Here is an 18,886-nt window from a genome sequence, read left to right as displayed (position 1 = left end):
ACACTGACTATCTCCAACTAACTAGCTGTATTATACTGTATATATGAGATAACTAACTAACTAACTAATGTAATGACACAGCAAAGCACAGAGCACAGCATTGACACTGCTCTCTCTCTTAGAACTTATATAGTAAGGGGTAGGCAACTTTCCTATTGGTTGCTATGGATGTTGCTAAGCTCAGACAAAGACATTGCAGCCTTCTCATTGGCCACAAGCAATAAGCAGGGAGGGATCATGGGTTCAGATGGAAAAAAAAAATAGAATATTCGAAAATACGAATATATAGCACTATATTCTAAATATTCGCGAATTCTCAAAGTGCCGATATTCGCGATTAATATTCGCTATTCGAATATTCGCGCCCAACACTACCATCAATGATGAGTAAACCACCCACCAAAGGACAAGATGTCCCTCAGAGAAGACGGTATCAACTAGACTAGCAGGTAACATATGGCACTATTCCCAAAACGATAGTTAAAATTGAAAACCCTAGAGACGGACAGAACTAATTATTATTGACGCTCATTAGCATGTTATTGTAACCCTTTCTATTCCAAAGCGCACAGATTACAGGGTAAACAGGCACCACCCGGGGCTCACACAGCCCATCTTATATCATGAGGAGCCCACCACTAAAACACCTGGGACAAGGAACCAATAAGTGAACCACCAGTGAAAATAAGTATCAAAACATGAAATATTATACTATAGAGTGTTCATATATGAAGGATATCTATAGAGAAATGCACCCATCATACCAGAGAAAAGTGGTACTGTGCAGAGTCCATATATACAGGATAAGAGCAGATACTGAGGATTACACCTAGTATACAGGACAGGAGAAGTGGTACTGTGCAGTGTATATATATACAGGATAAGAGCAGATACTGAGGAACTCTTTTTTAATATTTTACAAAAATACAAAAACTTTGCCATAAAATATTCCAAACAAGGTATAAAGTATATACACTTACCCTACTGGCCCAGCTCCATGCATACTATCTCATTCATACTAAAAAGAGAAAATGAAACCTAGCCTAACGTAAACATCCGATCCGGCTGAGCCCCGACTATATACAAATTTATACTGATTGCTCAGAACAGAAAATAAATTACAACTTCTCACAATAAAAAAAATAATAAACATAAAATAATCATAATAGAAATATCAAATAACTATAATAATATATATATATATTTTTTTATATTACACACATATATGAGAAAACACAAACCTATACTAACCCTACCAATCTATCTATCCCATCACCTTCACCCAGGGCCAACCTCCGCCTCTTGTCCCTCCATGAGGCCAGCCCTTCCTCCACCACCCACACCCAGCCCCTCGCCTCATGTCCTCCTATGTCCGCATAGTCCAGGGCTGGATGCAGGCCTCCCCACACAAAAATATGAACCCTCTCACCCCATCCCACCCAACCTAACTACACCCCACTTACCTTATCATACAATATATATAACTTACAACAACCAAATCAATCTATACAAACCAATATTAAAATCCACCCGAAGGCCCAAGTTCAGTCATCTGCAAACCTTTCTTCAAAAACTCATCTTAAGTACAAAACAAAAACCTAAATGTGAAAGCCTCAGCCCAACACCAGAAAAGTGCTACTGAGTCTAAGGCACATCAAAGGTGAAGCCTCTCCAGAGGTAAGAGACCCCATCCGTACCCACCTTCTCGCACTCAAGAGAATGAATCTTCCCCAGGTCACCTAGAATGTTCCTACACACCTCTTCCACAGGGAGGACTTTCTGCTGGGTTGAAACTAAACACTGTGCGTTCCATGTGAAGTACCTGATCACTATGCTAACTATAAAAGCTGTGCATGGGTCCCTTTTTCCCAAACCTTTGAATGCTCCATAAGCCCATTCCGCATAGGAGAGGTTGGCTAGCCTAGGCAAGCCAATGGTTGCACTCACCCATTTGTATACCTCTGTATTAAAGGGACACTGAAGCAGGAAGTGCTCCATACTTTCCAGTATGTCGCCACACTCCTCCCGGGGACAACCCCTTTCATCAGAGTTCCTGTACTTCAAGTTGTCCCTTACATACAGCTTCCCTTGAAAGCAGCACCAAGCCAAGTCCCAAAACTTGCCGAATTTAACAACTGTAACCCCTTGTCTAGATCCCGACTTGGGCAATCCTTAAGGGCCAGGGGCTTCTGGAAGTGGGTCAACAAGACCCTCTCATCAAGGGATCTCCTTGACTGGGTCTTGATTTCCCTCACTCCCAAACCCCACCGGCGGATCACCTTCAGAAAAGGGGTGACATAAGCCGGAAGATATCCGTGAGGTGTACGCAAATCCTTCACTTGCCCTCCTGTCTCCCACTCCTGGAAGAATGGCCAAAACCAACCCCTGCAAGAGACTACCCACGGAGGAGACCTCTCTTTCCAGAGGTTTGCCAGGTTGATCTTAACAAAAGTGTTCACAAGGAACACCACTGGGTTGACCATACCCAACCCCCCTAATCTCCTCGTACGGTATGTCACCTCTCTCTTGACTAGGTTCAGCCTATTCCCCCATAACAGTTGGAAGAACAGACTGTAAACCCGAGTCCAGAGAGGTTCTTTCAAGACACATACACTGGCCAAATAGATAAGCAAAGCGAGAAGGTAAGTCTTGATCAGGTTCACCCTTTCCCTGAGGGTAAAAGACCAACCCTTCCACTGGTCAACCTTCTGAGCGGCGATTGTGAGCCTGCTGTCCCAATTTTGGGTGGGATAATCCCCATGGCCGAATTGAACACCTAGGACTTTGGCTGACGACTGGGGCTCTGGGAGGGTGTCCGGGAGACCGAAAGATGGATCACCCCCTCCCAGCCAGAGACTCTCACACTTATCCCGGTTAATCACGGACCCGGAGACCTCCGAGTAGCGTTCTACCTCCGACATCACTTATTCCGCCTCCCCTCCCGAGGACACGAAAACAGTGACGTCATCGGCATACGCCACCACCCTCAGAGTGGCTTCTGGCTCTTCCAGACTCATCCTGACTCCCGCTAACGGTCCTCGATCAATCCTCCTAATAAAAGGATCAATCGCAAACACGTATAAGAGCGGGCTCAATGGACAACCCTGGCGGACTCCAGACCCAACCTCAAAAGGGCTGCCAGACCAACCGTTCACCAGCGGGAAACTCTCTGCCCCTGCATACAAGATCTTTAACCAATCAACAAACCCTCCTGGCAGGCCATATTTCAGAAGGACTGCCCAGAGGTACTCGTGGTTAACGCGATCAAAAGCCTTTGCCTGATCTAAGGCCAGCATGTACCCCTTCCAGTTACCCGCCCTACTCCGTTCCACTGCCTCTCGGACACCAAGCACAGCACTAAACGTGCTTCGGCCTGGAACCGAGCAATGTTGGGTCTCCGAAAGGAGCCGGGGCGCAAACTGCACCAACCAATTAAACAGTATCCTGGCCAGGATCTTTCTGTCCGTACTGAGAAGCGCTATGGGACGCCAATTCTCAATACGGCTCAGATCTTTACCCTTTGATATAAGGATCAGAGCTGACCTCCTCATTGACTTCGGCAGAGCACCCGAGGAAAGGCACTCATTGAATACCTTAGTCAAGAGGGGAACCAAGGAGTCCTTAAAGGTCTTATAAAACTCGGATGTTAAGCCATCCGGGCCTGGCGACTTCTTTAGAGCAAGCCCTTCGATCACCAGGCTGACTTCTTCTTCACTGATTTCTTCTATCAAAACGTCAAGAGAGCGGTCTACTCTTGACTCAGGGATGGTTTCAGCCAGGAAAGCCGAAATCCTGTCCCGATTCAGATCCTTCTACCTTAAGAGGCACGAGTAGAAGGACTTGACGATTTCCAAGATCCCTGATCTGGACCTATCCAGAGATCCCGTACCATCGACCAGTCCCGTCACCAACTTACTTTTCACTGACATCTTACAGTTTCTGTAAGGGTCGGGCGAGCGGTACTTCCCGAAATCCCTCTCAAAAACCAAAGATGTGTGCCTATCGTACTGGCACCTCTTAAGCAAGATTTCACCCTGGAGATATCCTCTCGGCTACCTCCAGTCGAGACCAGTTGTTCGAGTTTCCTTCTCAGACCCTGATACAAGCGGTACTTGTCCAGGAACCTGAGGCTCGAGAGCTGGCGGAAGAATTTTGCCTCCCGATCTTTGAATATCTCCCACCACTCCGACTTAGTGTCACAAAGATCCAGCAACTCTACCTGACTCTGAAGGAAGTCCTCAAAGGATTGTCTCACCTCTGCTTCCTCCAGGAGGGCCGAATTTAGCTTCCAATAGCCTCTTCCCATTTCAAAGAGAACATAATCATACAGTGATCAGAGAATCCCAGCTCTACCACCTCTAAAGGTGAAAAAGTAGTCTCCTCCTTTAAATAAAACCTGTCTATTCTAGACCTAATCTGACTACCTCTATAATAAGTGAAACCACCGTGGCCTGGGGTGTGCCTAATGTGGTCATCCACCAGACGAGCCTCGCTAGCTTTGCTATTCAGGGATACACTATCATAAGCCAGCCGGTCTCTGGCGCCTCCCCGGTCTTGGGACCTTGTGACTGTATTAAAGTCCCCGCCAAAGACCACCTGCCGGCTCGTAAAAAGGAAAGGTTTGATCCTCATAAAGAGACGCTTCCGATCCCACCTGCTTTGGGGACCATAGATGTTTATCAGACGAAGCTCTTGACCCTTCATGAGGACATCTAAAATCAAACACCTCCCCATTTCTAACTCAATCACTCGTCGGCTTTCTACTGGTGCGGTAAAAAGAACCGCCACTCCGCTATACGGCTCAGCCACAAGAGACCAATATGATGGACCACACCTCCACTCCCTTTTTGCTTTATATACAGCCGCCAAATCTGGCAGCCTGGTCTCTTGCAAAAATAAAATGTCAGCGTCAACCTGGCTGAGAAAATCAAAGGCTACAAACCTAGCCGCATCCGATTTAATACTGGCGACATTAATGGTCGCCAGGGTCAACGGAGAGAGTGCCGCCATATAGAGTGATTACCGGTAAGTTAGACGGCCTTCTTCCTTCCCTTCCCCTTCTTCTTCTTCTTCTTCTTACCCCTCTTGGGGCTACCCCATAAGGTGGCACGATTTATTTTGAGAGAGACAGTGGTGTCCATCTCATTAGTCACCACCGCCTCCCCCTTCGCACCACCCTTGTCATTCCCATTCCCAGTGTCTGGACCCGCCCCACCTCCCGAGGACCTTGCATCCTCACCGGAGGGAGGCGCAGGCCCTTCCAGAGGCTCCTTCTCTGGCTCCCCACCTTCAACCTCCTCCCCGGAAGAAGAGGAGGTGGAGATCTCATCCAAGGTGAGGTACCGGTTGGAAAGATCCAGGAGAAGAGAGTCAGGATTAGAGAGGTCCAGGGGGGAGCTGGCTTTGCCTTCCACAGGCAATCTAGTCGGGCTAGACGTTTCCTTCCTGTTCTTTTAGACTCTGTCACACTACCCTCTGTTGCACTCTCGTAGCAAGAGGACAGAGTCACCTCGGAACGGTCTAGTCTCCTGAGTTCCTCATTCACCTCGATATCCCCCAGGGTCTCAGCTCTAGGAGAGGCATTCTCTTGGGAGGGCACAGGCATCACCCCAGGACGGGGTTCCACCTGCCCCCTCTCCATTTGACGCCTCTCCCTCCGTCTCTGCTGGGACGGGCCGTCTTTTCTCTTCATCAACCCCACTGCCCTGTTGCCCTCGCCAGAACTCGCCTCGGCGGTGGGGGCCTCCCGGCTCGCCTCCGCGTGTGCACGAGCCACGTTGGCGACAGAGCGAGGGCAACGACTGAACGGGTGCCCTAGCTCACCACACAGGTTGCCCACAAGATGCAGCTAGATGGCCTTCACCCCCACACAACGCGCACCTCTGTACTTGGCAGCTGGCGCTGAAGTGCGCACTTGTAACACAGCTTAGGCTGCCCTCTGTAGAACACCATGATCCTATCCCGACCAAGGAAAGCAGATTGTGGTATGTGGGAAACCGACCCCCCTGAATGTTTCAACTTAATCTGAAACGTCCAGGCACCCGACCAGATGCCAAACTCATCCAGGTTCTTGCTAGGAAGACCCTGGACGTCCCCGTACCTGCTCAACCAGGTCAAGATGTCAACACAAGAAAGTGACTTGTTACGGGTCAGAACGGTCACTTTCTTGACCTCATTCTGGTGGGTTATCGCTTGGACAAAAAACCCCTGCCAGTCCGGCTGGTCTTTTGCCAGTTCATACCCAGACCAAAAAAGTTCAAGACCCTCTGGCCGGGCAAAACTGACATCAAACTCCCGGGTGCCATACGGATGTATCAGGGCAAAGATGTCTACTGCACTACTGTGCAGTGTCCATATATACAGAATAAGAGCAGATACTGAGGATTACACCCAGTATACAGGACAGGAGAAGTGGTACTGTGCAGTGTATGTATACATACACTCACCTAAAGAATTATTAGTGCCCCCATACTAATACGGTGTTGGACCCCCTTTTGCCTTCAGAACTGCCTTAATTCTACGTGGCATTGATTCAACAAGGTGCTGATAGCATTCTTTAGAAATGTTGGCCCATATTGATAGGATAGCATCTTGCAGTTGATGGAGATTTGAGGGATGCACATCCAGGGCACGAAGCTCCCGTTCCACCACATCCCAAAGATGCTCTATTGGGTTGAGATCTGGTGACTGTGGGGCCATTTTAGTACAGTGAACTCATTGTCATGTTCAAGAAACCAATTTGAAATGATTGGAGCTTTGTGACATGGTGCATTATCCTGCTGGAAGTAGCCATCAGAGGATGGAGACATGTTCTCATTCTGTTTACCCCAAATTCGGACTCTACCATTTGAATGTCTCAACAGAAATCGAGACTCATCAGACCAGGCAACATTTTTCCAGTCTTCAACAGTCCAATTTTGGTGAGCTCGTGCAGATTGTAGTCTCTTTTACCTATTTGTAGTGGAGATGAGTGGTACCCGGTGGGGTCTTCTGCTGTTGTAGCCCATCCGCCTCAAGGTTGTGCGTGTTGTGGCTTCACAAATGCTTTGCTGCAGACCTCGGTTGTAACGAGGGGTTATTTCAGTCAACGTTGCTCATCTATCAGCTTGAATCAGTCGGCCCATTCTCCTCTGACCTCTAGCATCCACAAGGCATTTTTGCCCACAGGACTGCCGCATCCTGGATGTTTTTCCCTTTTCACACCATTCTTTGTAAACCCTAGAAATGGTTGTGCGTGAAAATCCCAGTAACTGAGCAGATTGTGAAATACTATACTGGCCAGGAAGAAATCACCATAGCGCATGCGCGGCCTCGGCGTGCGCGTTCAGTACAGCGCGCGGCCGGCCGGGAGAAGGGAAGAAGTCGTCTGCGCACGCGCGGCCACCGCGATTCCTGAGAAGAGCGGTGGCCGTAACCAAGGGAGACGGAAGACAACAGTCAGGTAAGTATATGTTTATTTACTTCTAAGGGGTGGGAATTTGTTAATTAAATATATTTAGAAAAATGATCACTGATAAATCATTAACAGATTTAACACTGATCATTAAGATGAGAATACCCCTTTAAGTATAGAAAAGAAAGAGATGCTGAGATTTAGCTGCTCTTTGCCGCACTTCGCCTTTTACCTGGACGTTCTGCGAGATCCAGTTTCATGGCTTCTAACACGGGAAAGGTCGGGGCTATAAATGGCGTTACATGCGCTGAAGGCTCCGTGGATCACTAACAAGTCTTTAACCCTTTCCTGTAAATATATTGGGGGGAGGGGGGGTATATTTCAGTGACACGACATTACGGGAAATCCTCCTACCCTTCCCTGATTCCTCCTAAGTGACACCTTTTAAATGCCTCTTTTTTTGTTTTCTTCTTCTTTTATATCATTAAGAAGTAATTACCGCCGGCCGCGACTAATAGCCGCCATTATGGAGACCACCCAGATTTCCAGAGAACTTCCATGTATAAATGTCCATTATATTAAAGGGAATGTTCAGAATTAGAAGAAAACATGGCAGCTTTCTCCTAAGAACATCTCTGCTCCTCTCCACAGGGTGTACAGTATGTGGTATTGATACTAAGCTCCATTCACTCCAATAGGATTGAGCTGCAATACCACACACAACCCGTGGACAGGGGTGGCGCTGTTTTTGCAAAGAACAGCCATGTTTTCTTAAATCTGGGACACAGGCATTTGCCTTTTTTTGTTTGAGATTGGGGGTAGTCAAAATAGGAGGATGCCCCTGGGATTGGGGGACCACAATTTATAGATTTAACCCACTCCTCTCTGAAGCAGAAGGCAGCAGAGAAGCCGCAGGAGCTTGTGGACCCTATTACAATCCATTGGCCTACTGTGCATGTGTTTCGGGAAGTATGAGCAATGTATTATAAATTAGGTTGGTGGGAAGGAAGGTAGAGGGAAAGTTACATTACTGGTTGGGCATCCAATAGCTCTTCAATGAGCACCTGGCTTTGTGTCAGTATTTACTATGATTCTGGCATTCTATTCATGAAGCAGTCATCTCAGGATGAACAGGGTTGGAGCTGATTAATAATAACTTGTTACATTCGGGGCAGTGTTTCCTGCAGCGGTGGTTACAATGTATCAATCTCTCTTCTCATTAGTCCAATGAGCAGGGAGTGTAAATAAAGGCTGGGTGCCCCCTCCTGCGCTGCCAGCTGGAGCTGTGCCTTTAAGGATTGCTGCACAGTAGCAGGAGAATGGCCCAGCCTCCTGCCTGAGCTCTGGAATGGCAAGCAGTTCCTGATGTGATCCTCTGCAGTAACATACACACACCCTGGGCTCTGCACACAGCAGCCTCAGCAACACTGCCCGTGTCTCCTGTGCCCGGGGATGGACTCCCTGGCAGCCTGAGATCACTCCAAGCCTGGCACCACTGGTAAGGCCTCTGCTTCCCCTCCATTGCCTCCTGACTGCGTCTGTTTTTCTGTCCTCTTCTCCCAAAATCTCAACAGCTGCATAAACAAGTGGAGCAGATACAGATCAGGAGACCAAGCTCCTATCCTGTGCCATTAACCCTTCATCCTGCCTGCCAGGGCATCACCCAGCACCACACATGGGTACAGCAGCCCAGGAGTGACATGGGAATATAATGCATTGTGTATATTGTGGTACTGGCAGCATTGGGCATCTTTACTGGGGAAACTCTGCTTGTGTTCAGAATGGAAGAGAAGGATTTAGCAGTGCTGGAGTTGTCACCTGACTGTATGTAAGTTGCATTTCTTCAGTACTAATAATGTAGTAGATGTCACCTGCAGTCCTATGTAACACCACAGATAACACAGTGATAACTCCCTGAGTACAGATAATGTAGTAGATGTCACCTGCAGTCCTATGTAACACCACAGATAACACAGTGATAACTCTCTGAGTACAGATAATGTAGTAGATGTCACCTGCAGTCCTATGTAACATCACAGATAACACAGTGATAACTCCCTGAGTACAGATAATGTAGTAGATGTCACCTGCAGTCCTATGTAACACCACAGATAACACAGTGATAACTCTCTGAGTACAGATAATGTAGTACATGTCACCTGCAGTCCTATGTAACACCACAGATAACACAGTGATAACTCTCTGAGTACAGATAATGTAGTAGATGTCACCTGCAGTCCTATGTAACACCACAGATAACAGTGATAACTCTCTAAGTACAGATAATGTAGTAGATGTCACCTGCAGTCCTATGTAACACCACAGATAACACAGCGATAACTGTCTGAGTACAGATAATGTAGTAGATGTCACCTGCAGTCCTATGTAACACCACAGATAACACAGTGATAACTCCCTGAGTACAGATAATGTAGTAGATGTCACCTGCAGTCCTATGTAACACCACAGATAACACAGTGATAACTCTCTGAGTACAGATAATGTAGTAGATGTCACCTGCAGTCCTATGTAACATCACAGATAACACAGTGATAACTCCCTGAGTACAGATAATGTAGTAGATGTCACCTGCAGTCCTATGTAACACCACAGATAACACAGTGATAACTCTCTGAGTACAGATAATGTAGTACATGTCACCTGCAGTCCTATGTAACACCACAGATAACACAGTGATAACTCTCTGAGTACAGATAATGTAGTAGATGTCACCTGCAGTCCTATGTAACACCACAGATAACACAGTGATAACTCTCTAAGTACAGATAATGTAGTAGATGTCACCTGCAGTCCTATGTAACACCACAGATAACACAGCGATAACTGTCTGAGTACAGATAATGTAGTAGATGTCACCTGCAGTCCTATGTAACACCACAGATAACACAGTGATAACTCCCTGAGTACAGATAATGTAGTAGATGTCACCTGCAGTCCTATGTAACACCACAGATAACACAGTGATAACTCTCTGAGTACAGATAATGTAGTAGATGTCACCTGCAGTCCTATGTAACATCACAGATAACACAGTGATAACTCCCTGAGTACAGATAATGTAGTAGATGTCACCTGCAGTCCTATGTAACACCACAGATAACACAGTGATAACTCTCTGAGTACAGATAATGTAGTACATGTCACCTGCAGTCCTATGTAACACCACAGATAACACAGTGATAACTCTCTGAGTACAGATAATGTAGTAGATGTCACCTGCAGTCCTATGTAACACCACAGATAACACAGTGATAACTCTCTAAGTACAGATAATGTAGTAGATGTCACCTGCAGTCCTATGTAACACCACAGATAACACAGCGATAACTGTCTGAGTACAGATAATGTAGTAGATGTCACCTGCAGTCCTATGTAACACCACAGATAACACAGTGATAACTCCCTGAGTACAGATAATGTAGTAGATGTCACCTGCAGTCCTATGTAACACCACAGATAACACAGTGATAACTCTCTGAGTACAGATAATGTAGTAGATGTCACCTGCAGTCCTATGTAACATCACAGATAACACAGTGATAACTCCCTGAGTACAGATAATGTAGTAGATGTCACCTGCAGTCCTATGTAACACCACAGATAACACAGTGATAACTCTCTGAGTACAGATAATGTAGTACATGTCACCTGCAGTCCTATGTAACACCACAGATAACACAGTGATAACTCTCTGAGTACAGATAATGTAGTACATGTCACCTGCAGTCCTATGTAACACCACAGATAACACAGTGATAACTCTCTAAGTACAGATAATGTAGTAGATGTCACCTGCAGTCCTATGTAACACCACAGATAACACAGCGATAACTGTCTGAGTACAGATAATGTAGTAGATGTCACCTGCAGTCCTATGTAACACCACAGATAACACAGTGATAACTCTCTGAGTACAGACAATGTAGTAGATGTCACCTGCAGTCCTATGTAACACCATAGATAACACAGTGATAACTCTCTGAGTACAGATAATGTAGTAGATGTCACCTGCAGTCCTATGTAACATCACAGATAACACAGTGATAACTCTCTGATTATAGATAATGTAGTAGATGTCACCTGCAGTCCTATGTAACACCACAGATAACACAGTAATAACTCCCACAGTACAGATAATGTAGTAGATGTCACCTGCAGTCCTATGTAACACCACAGATAACACAGTGATAACTCTCACAGTACAGATAATGTAGTAGAGGTCACCTGCAGTCCTATGTAACACCACAGATAACACAGTGATAACTCTCTGAGTACAGATAACGTAGTAGATGTCAACTGCAGTCCTATGTAACACCACAGATAACACAGTGATAACTCTCACAGTACAGATAATGTAGTAGATGTCACTTGCAGTCCTATGTAACACCACAGATAACACAGTGATAACTCTGAGTACAGATAATGTAGTAGATGTCACTTGCAGTCCTATGTAACACCACAGATAACACAGTGATAACTCTCTGAGTACAGATAACGTAGTAGATGTCAACTGCAGTCCTATGTAACACCACAGATAACACAGTGATAACTCTAGAAGTACAGATAATGTAGTAGATGTCACCTGCAGTCCTATGTAACACCACAGATAACAGTGATAACTCTGAGTACAGATAATGTAGTAGATGTCACCTGCAGTCCTATGTAACACCACAGACAACACAGAAATAACTGAGTACAGATAATGTAGTAGATGTCACCTGCAGTCCTATGTAACACCACAGATAACACAGTGATAACTCTCTGAGTACAGATAATGTAGTAGATGTCACCTGCAGTCCTATGTAACACCACAGATAACACAGTGATAACTCTCTGAGTACAGACAATGTAGTAGATGTCACCTGCAGTCCTATGTAACACCATAGATAACACAGTGATAACTCTCTGAGTACAGATAATGTAGTAGATGTCACCTGCAGTCCTATGTAACATCACAGATAACACAGTGATAACTCTCTGATTATAGATAATGTAGTAGATGTCACCTGCAGTCCTATGTAACACCACAGATAACACAGTGATAACTCTCACAGTACAGATAATGTAGTAGATGTCACCTGCAGTCCTATGTAACACCACAGATAACACAGTGATAACTCTCTGAGTACAGATAACGTAGTAGATGTCAACTGCAGTCCTATGTAACACCACAGATAACACAGTGATAACTCTCACAGTACAGATAATGTAGTAGATGTCACTTGCAGTCCTATGTAACACCACAGATAACACAGTGATAACTCTGAGTACAGATAATGTAGTAGATGTCACTTGCAGTCCTATGTAACACCACAGATAACACAGTGATAACTCTCTGAGTACAGATAACGTAGTAGATGTCAACTGCAGTCCTATGTAACACCACAGATAACACAGTGATAACTCTAGAAGTACAGATAATGTAGTAGATGTCACCTGCAGTCCTATGTAACACCACAGATAACAGTGATAACTCTGAGTACAGATAATGTAGTAGATGTCACCTGCAGTCCTATGTAACACCACAGACAACACAGAAATAACTGAGTACAGATAATGTAGTAGATGTCACCTGCAGTCCTATGTAACACCACAGATAACACAGTGATAACTCTCTGAGTACAGATAGTGTAGTAGATGTCACCTGCAGTCCTATGTAACACCACAGATAACACAGTGATAACTCTCTGAGTACAGATAATGTAGTAGATGTCACCTGCAGTCCTATGTATCACCACAGATAACACAGTGATAACTCTCTAAGTACAGATAATGTAGTACATGTCACCTGCAGTCCTATGTAACACCACAGATAACACAGTGATAACTCTCTGAGTACAGATAATGTAGTAGATGTCACCTGCAGTCCTATGTAACACCACAGATAACACAGTGATAACTCTCTGAGTACAGATAATGTAGTAGATGTCACCTGCAGTCCTATGTAACACCACAGATAACACAGTGATATCTCTCCGAGTACAGATAATGTAGTAGATGCCACCTGCAGTCCTATGTAACACCACAGATAACACAATGATAACTCTCCGAGTACAGATAATGTAGTAGATGTCACCTGCAGTCCTATGTAACACCCCAGATAACACAGGGATAACTCCCTGAGTACAGATAATGTAGTAGATGTCACCTGCAGTCCTATGTAACACCACAGATAACACAGTGATAACTCTCAGTATAGATAATATGGTAGATGTCACCTGCAGTCCTATGTAACGCCACAGACTCCATTCTGCTAGATCAGTGATTGTTCTGTCACAGATATGTTGGCCTGCATGGTGGGTGCTGAGCTTGGTTACTGACTACTGTCTCCTGCCTCTGTCACAGTGGCATCTTGGTTGTCAGGGCTGAGATATCTGTTACTCTTGTCTACATAAACATGGCAGCGTCTTGAGACGGGAGGATGAGAGTGGTAAGGATGATGAGGATGGCGGCAGCAGCGTGGGGTTACCTTCTCTTCCTCTGTTGTTTTATGTTACATTGTATCTTTTTTGTGCTACAACCTTTCTACCAAGAGACCTGTGTCTTCATATGTCATTGACATGTGTGCGACTAGTCTATATGTTCTCCACAATGTACGACCTACATGTTTTCATGGCAAGAACTTAACCCTTTGCTTTCTGGCACTCTGTAGGTAACAGTCGGTGCATTAAAGTGATGTTTTGTGTATAGCTTGCATATGGCAATATCCACTTCAGATACAGATGAAGCAGAGCTGAACTTGTCATTTCACTGTTTAGTCTAGTATTGCAGGTGGATATGCAGTGCACTTCCCTGCAGTCCTATGTAAAACAGCAGATAACACTGTGCCATTTCCATGCATTGTGTCACATGGGGCCCAGCTGCTTCTGACAAGCTCAGCTCTGCTACATCTGCATTTTACGTCTTCGCCTTTACCGGCGAGGGGTTAACGAGTGTTGTGGAAATCTGAAAAGCGATGCAGGTGTTTGTGGTTTTGGCGCAGCATAGAGAAGTATGTGTACAGTGCAACAGGCCAAGGATTTGTAGCAGAGCTGGAGAAGTACGTCTCTGATGGGTGCAGGTGACTACAGTAAACACTCAGGGGATAGACAGAAAGTTTCTGCATGAGAGGAAGGGGATCTGTCCCCCGATAGTGGGGCTCGCAGGCCATCATGTCTGGGGTCAGTGCAGATCCTGCTCCTGTAGAGAATACAGACTGCGCATTATTTGTCCCCACCAAAAAAAATAGATAAAAAAATGTGGATTTAATGTTATCCACACAAGGAACAGGAGGCTGCAGTACCGGATACCGCTGATAGAGGGCACTGCTGGCTCATGCTGCCTCCCAGCAGATGTTTGGATGCTGCTGGACTGGAGAAGAATGACCTCTCTGTGCTGAGGCTTCTGTTCAGTGTGACAGCAGAAAAATGTCCCATGTGAGGCCAGAACCCTAAGACATGACAAGAGGCGTTCACAAGGGGCTCTTGGAAATGTGCTTAATCCCTGATGTTCTCCTTCTGTTTCTTTCTGGTGTCAGATGCAATAAAAAATGTCCTGGGATCCTGCTCTTACTCTGATATCAAGGTGCGTAAAGTTGCCTTGAGAAAAAATCCATTATAACAGATCTGCAGCTCTGAAATAGCAGCATAAACACCTGAGTGTCGATGTGGAGGAGGTGAGTGTAGATGAGGAGGAGGCGGTGAGTGTAGATGAGGAGGAGTCGTTGAGTGTAGATGAGGAGGAGGCGGTGAGTGTAGATGAGGAGGAGGCGGTGAGTGTAGATGAGGAGGAGTCGTTGAGTGTAGATGAGGAGGAGGCGGTGAGTGTAGATGTGGATGAGGCGGTGAGTGTAGATGAGGAGGAGTCGTTGAGTGTAGATGAGGAGGAGGCGGTGAGTGTAGATGAGGAGGAGGCGGTGAGTGTAGATGAGGAGGAGGCGGTGAGTGTAGATGAGGAGGAGGCGGTGAGTGTAGATGAGGAGGAGACGGTGAGTGTAGATGAGGAGGCGGCGGTGAGTGTAGATGAGGAGGAGGCGTTGAGTGTAGATGAGGAGGAGGCGGTGAGTGTAGATGAGGAGGAGGCGGTGAGTGTAGATGTGGAGGAGGCGGTGAGTGTAGATGAGGAGGAGGCGGTGAGTGTAGATGTGGAGGAGGCGGTGAGTGTAGATGAGGAGGAGGCGGTGAGTGTAGATGAGGAGGAGGCGGTGAGTGTAGATGTGGAGGAGGCGGTGAGTGTAGATGAGGAGGAGTCGGTGAGTGTAGATGTGGAGGAGACAGTGAGTGTAGATGTGGATGAGGCGGTGAGTGTAGATGAGGAGGAGGCGGTGAGTGTAGATGAGGAGGAGGCGGTGAGTGTAGATGAGGAGGAGGCGGTGAGTGTAGATGAGGAGGAGGCGGTGAGTGTAGATGTGGAGGAGGCGGTGAGTGTAGATGTGGAGGAGACGGTGAGTGTAGATGAGGAGGAGGCGGTGAGTGTAGATGTGGAGGAGGCGGTGAGTGTAGATGAGGAGGAGGCGGTGAGTGTAGATGAGGAGGAGGCGGTGAGTGTAGATGTGGAGGAGGCGGTGAGTGTAGATGTGGAGGAGACGGTGAGTGTAGATGAGGAGGAGGCGGTGAGTGTAGATGAGGAGGAGGCGGTGAGTGTAGATGTGGAGGAGGCGGTGAGTGTAGATGTGGAGGAGGCGGTGAGTGTAGATGTGGAGGAGGCGGTGAGTGTAGATGAGGAGGAGGCGGTGAGTGTAGATGAGGAGGAGGCGGTGAGTGTAGATGAGGAGGAGGCGGTGAGTGTAGATGAGGAGGAGGCGGTGAGTGTAGATGTGGAGGAGGCGGTGAGTGTAGATGTGGAGGAGACGGTGAGTGTAGATGTGGAGGAGGCGGTGAGTGTAGATGTGGAGGAGGCGGTGAGTGTAGATGTGGAGGAGGCGGTGAGTGTAGATGTGGAGGAGGCGGTGAGTGTAGATGTGGAGGTGACTGTGAGTGTAGATGTGGAGGAGGCGGTGAGTGTAGATGTGGAGGAGGCGGTGAGTGTAGATGTGGAGGAGGCGGTGAGTGTAGATGTGGAGGAGGCGGTGAGTGTAGATGTGGAGGAGGCGGTGAGTGTAGATGTGGAGGAGACGGTGAGTGTAGATGTGGAGGAGGCGGTGAGTGTAGATGAGGAGGAGGCGGTGAGTGTAGATGTGGAGGAGGCGGTGAGTGTAGATGTGGAGGAGGCGGTGAGTGTAGATGTGGAGGAGGCGGTGAGTGTAGATGAGGAGGAGGCGGTGAGTGTAGATGTGGAGAAGGCGGTGAGTGTAGATGTGGAGGTGACTGTGAGTGTAGATGTGGAGGAGACGGTGAGTGTAGATGTGGAGGAGACGGTGAGTGTAGATGTGGAGGAGGCGGTGAGTGTAGATGTGGAGGAGGCGGTGAGTGTAGATGTGGAGGAGGCGGTGAGTGTAGATGAGGAGGAGGCGGTGAGTGTAGATGAGGAGGAGGCGGTGAGTGTAGATGTGGAGGAGGCGGTGAGTGTAGATGTGGAGGAGACGGTGAGTGTAGATGTGGAGGAGACGGTGAGTGTAGATGTGGAGGAGGCGGTGAGTGTAGATGTGGAGGAGGCGGTGAGTGTAGATGTGGAGGAGACGGTGAGTGTAGATGTGGAGGAGGTGGTGAGTGTAGATGTGGAGAAGGCGGTGAGTGTAGATGTGGAGGTGACTGTGAGTGTAGATGTGGAGGAGGCGGTGAGTGTAGATGTGGAGGAGGCGGTGAGTGTAGATGTGGAGGAGGCGGTGAGTGTAGATGAGGAGGAGGCGGTGAGTGTAGATGTGGAGAAGGCGGTGAGTGTAGATGTGGAGGAGACGGTGAGTGTAGATGTGGAGGAGACGGTGAGTGTAGATGTGGAGGAGACGGTGAGTGTAGATGTGGAGGAGGCGGTGAGTGTAGATGTGGAGGAGGCGGTGAGTGTAGATGTGGAGGAGGCGGTGAGTGTAGATGAGGAGGAGGCGGTGAGTGTAGATGAGGAGGAGGCGGTGAGTGTAGATGTGGAGGAGGCGGTGAGTGTAGATGTGGAGGAGACGGTGAGTGTAGATGTGGAGGAGACGGTGAGTGTAGATGTGGAGGAGGCGGTGAGTGTAGATGTGGAGGAGGCGGTGAGTGTAGATGTGGAGGAGACGGTGAGTGTAGATGTGGAGGAGGTGGTGAGTGTAGATGTGGAGGAGACAGTGAGTGTAGATGTGGAGGAGGCGGTGAGTGTAGATGAGGAGGAGGCGGTGAGTGTAGATGAGGAGGAGGCGGTGAGTGTAGATGTGGAGGAGGTGGTGAGTGTAGATGTGGAGGAGACAGTGAGTGTAGATGTGTAGGTGTAGAAGATGACTGATGGTCTTCTCTGTACATACAGTATGACCTGTATGACTTGTGTAAGGCCTTCCTTATCATTTTGGGGTGCAGTCCACAGATGGGGCTTCCTAGTTGGGGGCAGTTTCTCTGCGTTCCCTCTCTGTATAAGTCATGCAGGGATTTTTCTCCAGAGCGGCTCTTCCAGCCATCACCAGTAACTGCAGCCTGGAGACTTTTTTCTGCCTCAGTGATGATATTGTTATATTGAGGCGTCATGAATGTTCGGGTTTGAGGCCAAAACATCGGCAGCTCACGCATTTGACAGTTTTACTTAATTGGCTGCCATGGCCTTGAGCCTTATCCTGATCACTAATTACAGATGTAATTAGGACATTGGATGAGGGGTACAATACAATGGGTGGGTCTGGTAGGACTGGTGGAGATACGGATGAGGTCCCTGGTGACAATCATTCAGGGCATTGAGCGTGTACCTAGCTCTGGATCAAATAGCTCCTGGTCATAGAAGGGCCCTCTGCTGTCAGACCCTGCCACCAGGTTCCCACCAGTACGCCACCAGTAGACCACCAGGTGCAGACATTATGATTATTTTAAGCTCAGGAGAGGGGCGCTGGGTATATAAGATGAAATAAGTGTTTCCTCCATTTTTATAGTTCGAGCCTCTTTTTGTCTAATGATTATTCTGTTCTGTTAAATCCAGAATGTCACACAACTGACCTCTGTGTCACAAAATGATACTATTTGTGACAAAATTCTAATCTGTGCATGTGACGAGTAGTCGGGAGTGCCCTGGACTGGTACTCTCTATTACAGAATTATTTTCTTTGTTGCAAAGTTCATCTTTATGTAAATAAATTGTGTTTCTTATAACATTCTGTAACACAGAGGGAAATACAGATATCATACAACTCGTCAACCTGTAGGGCATTCGGGGTTTGGCATAGTCTGGTCCTCGGTGACTTCTGTCCCTGGAGAAGAGAGCCAGCATTGTATATCAGGGTCACATTGCTTACTGTATATTCTACAGGTTCTGGGATATGCTGTCTGATCCTTGTCCAGCCTCCAAGTACCAGAAGTGTTTATGTAGTCCTGACGTTCTTTACCTAGCCTATCACATCTGAGAAATCAGTACAAAAACCTACAGCAAAATATACCTATTACCTCT

At 47.0% G+C, this 18,886-nt stretch overlaps 2 protein-coding genes across 2 annotated transcripts in view; both read left to right on the top strand.

Moving 5' to 3' along the window:
* Positions 1 to 8,760: 8,760 nt before the first annotated feature.
* The window catches only part of DAAM2 (dishevelled associated activator of morphogenesis 2), a 278,066-nt gene continuing 267,940 nt past the window's right edge, over positions 8,761 to 18,886 (top strand). The window contains 1 exon segment of the mRNA XM_040430767.1: positions 8,761 to 8,891. The gene's annotated coding sequence lies outside the window, so the exon portion shown is untranslated.
* On the top strand, positions 14,370 to 17,651 carry LOC120999390 (A-kinase anchor protein 5-like; the record flags this gene model as incomplete). The annotated part of the gene is made up of 3 exons (XM_040430272.1): positions 14,370 to 14,405; positions 15,039 to 17,033; positions 17,106 to 17,651. Coding segments are annotated over exons 1-3 (2,577 nt in total), but the record flags the coding sequence as incomplete, so codon positions are not given.

The sequence above is a fragment of the Bufo bufo genome, chromosome 4 (assembly GCF_905171765.1).
Source record: "Bufo bufo chromosome 4, aBufBuf1.1, whole genome shotgun sequence".
NCBI lineage: Eukaryota > Metazoa > Chordata > Amphibia > Anura > Bufonidae > Bufo > Bufo bufo.
The sequence above is the reverse complement of the archived record's forward strand: the minus strand, read 5'-3'. Positions and strand labels throughout refer to the sequence as shown.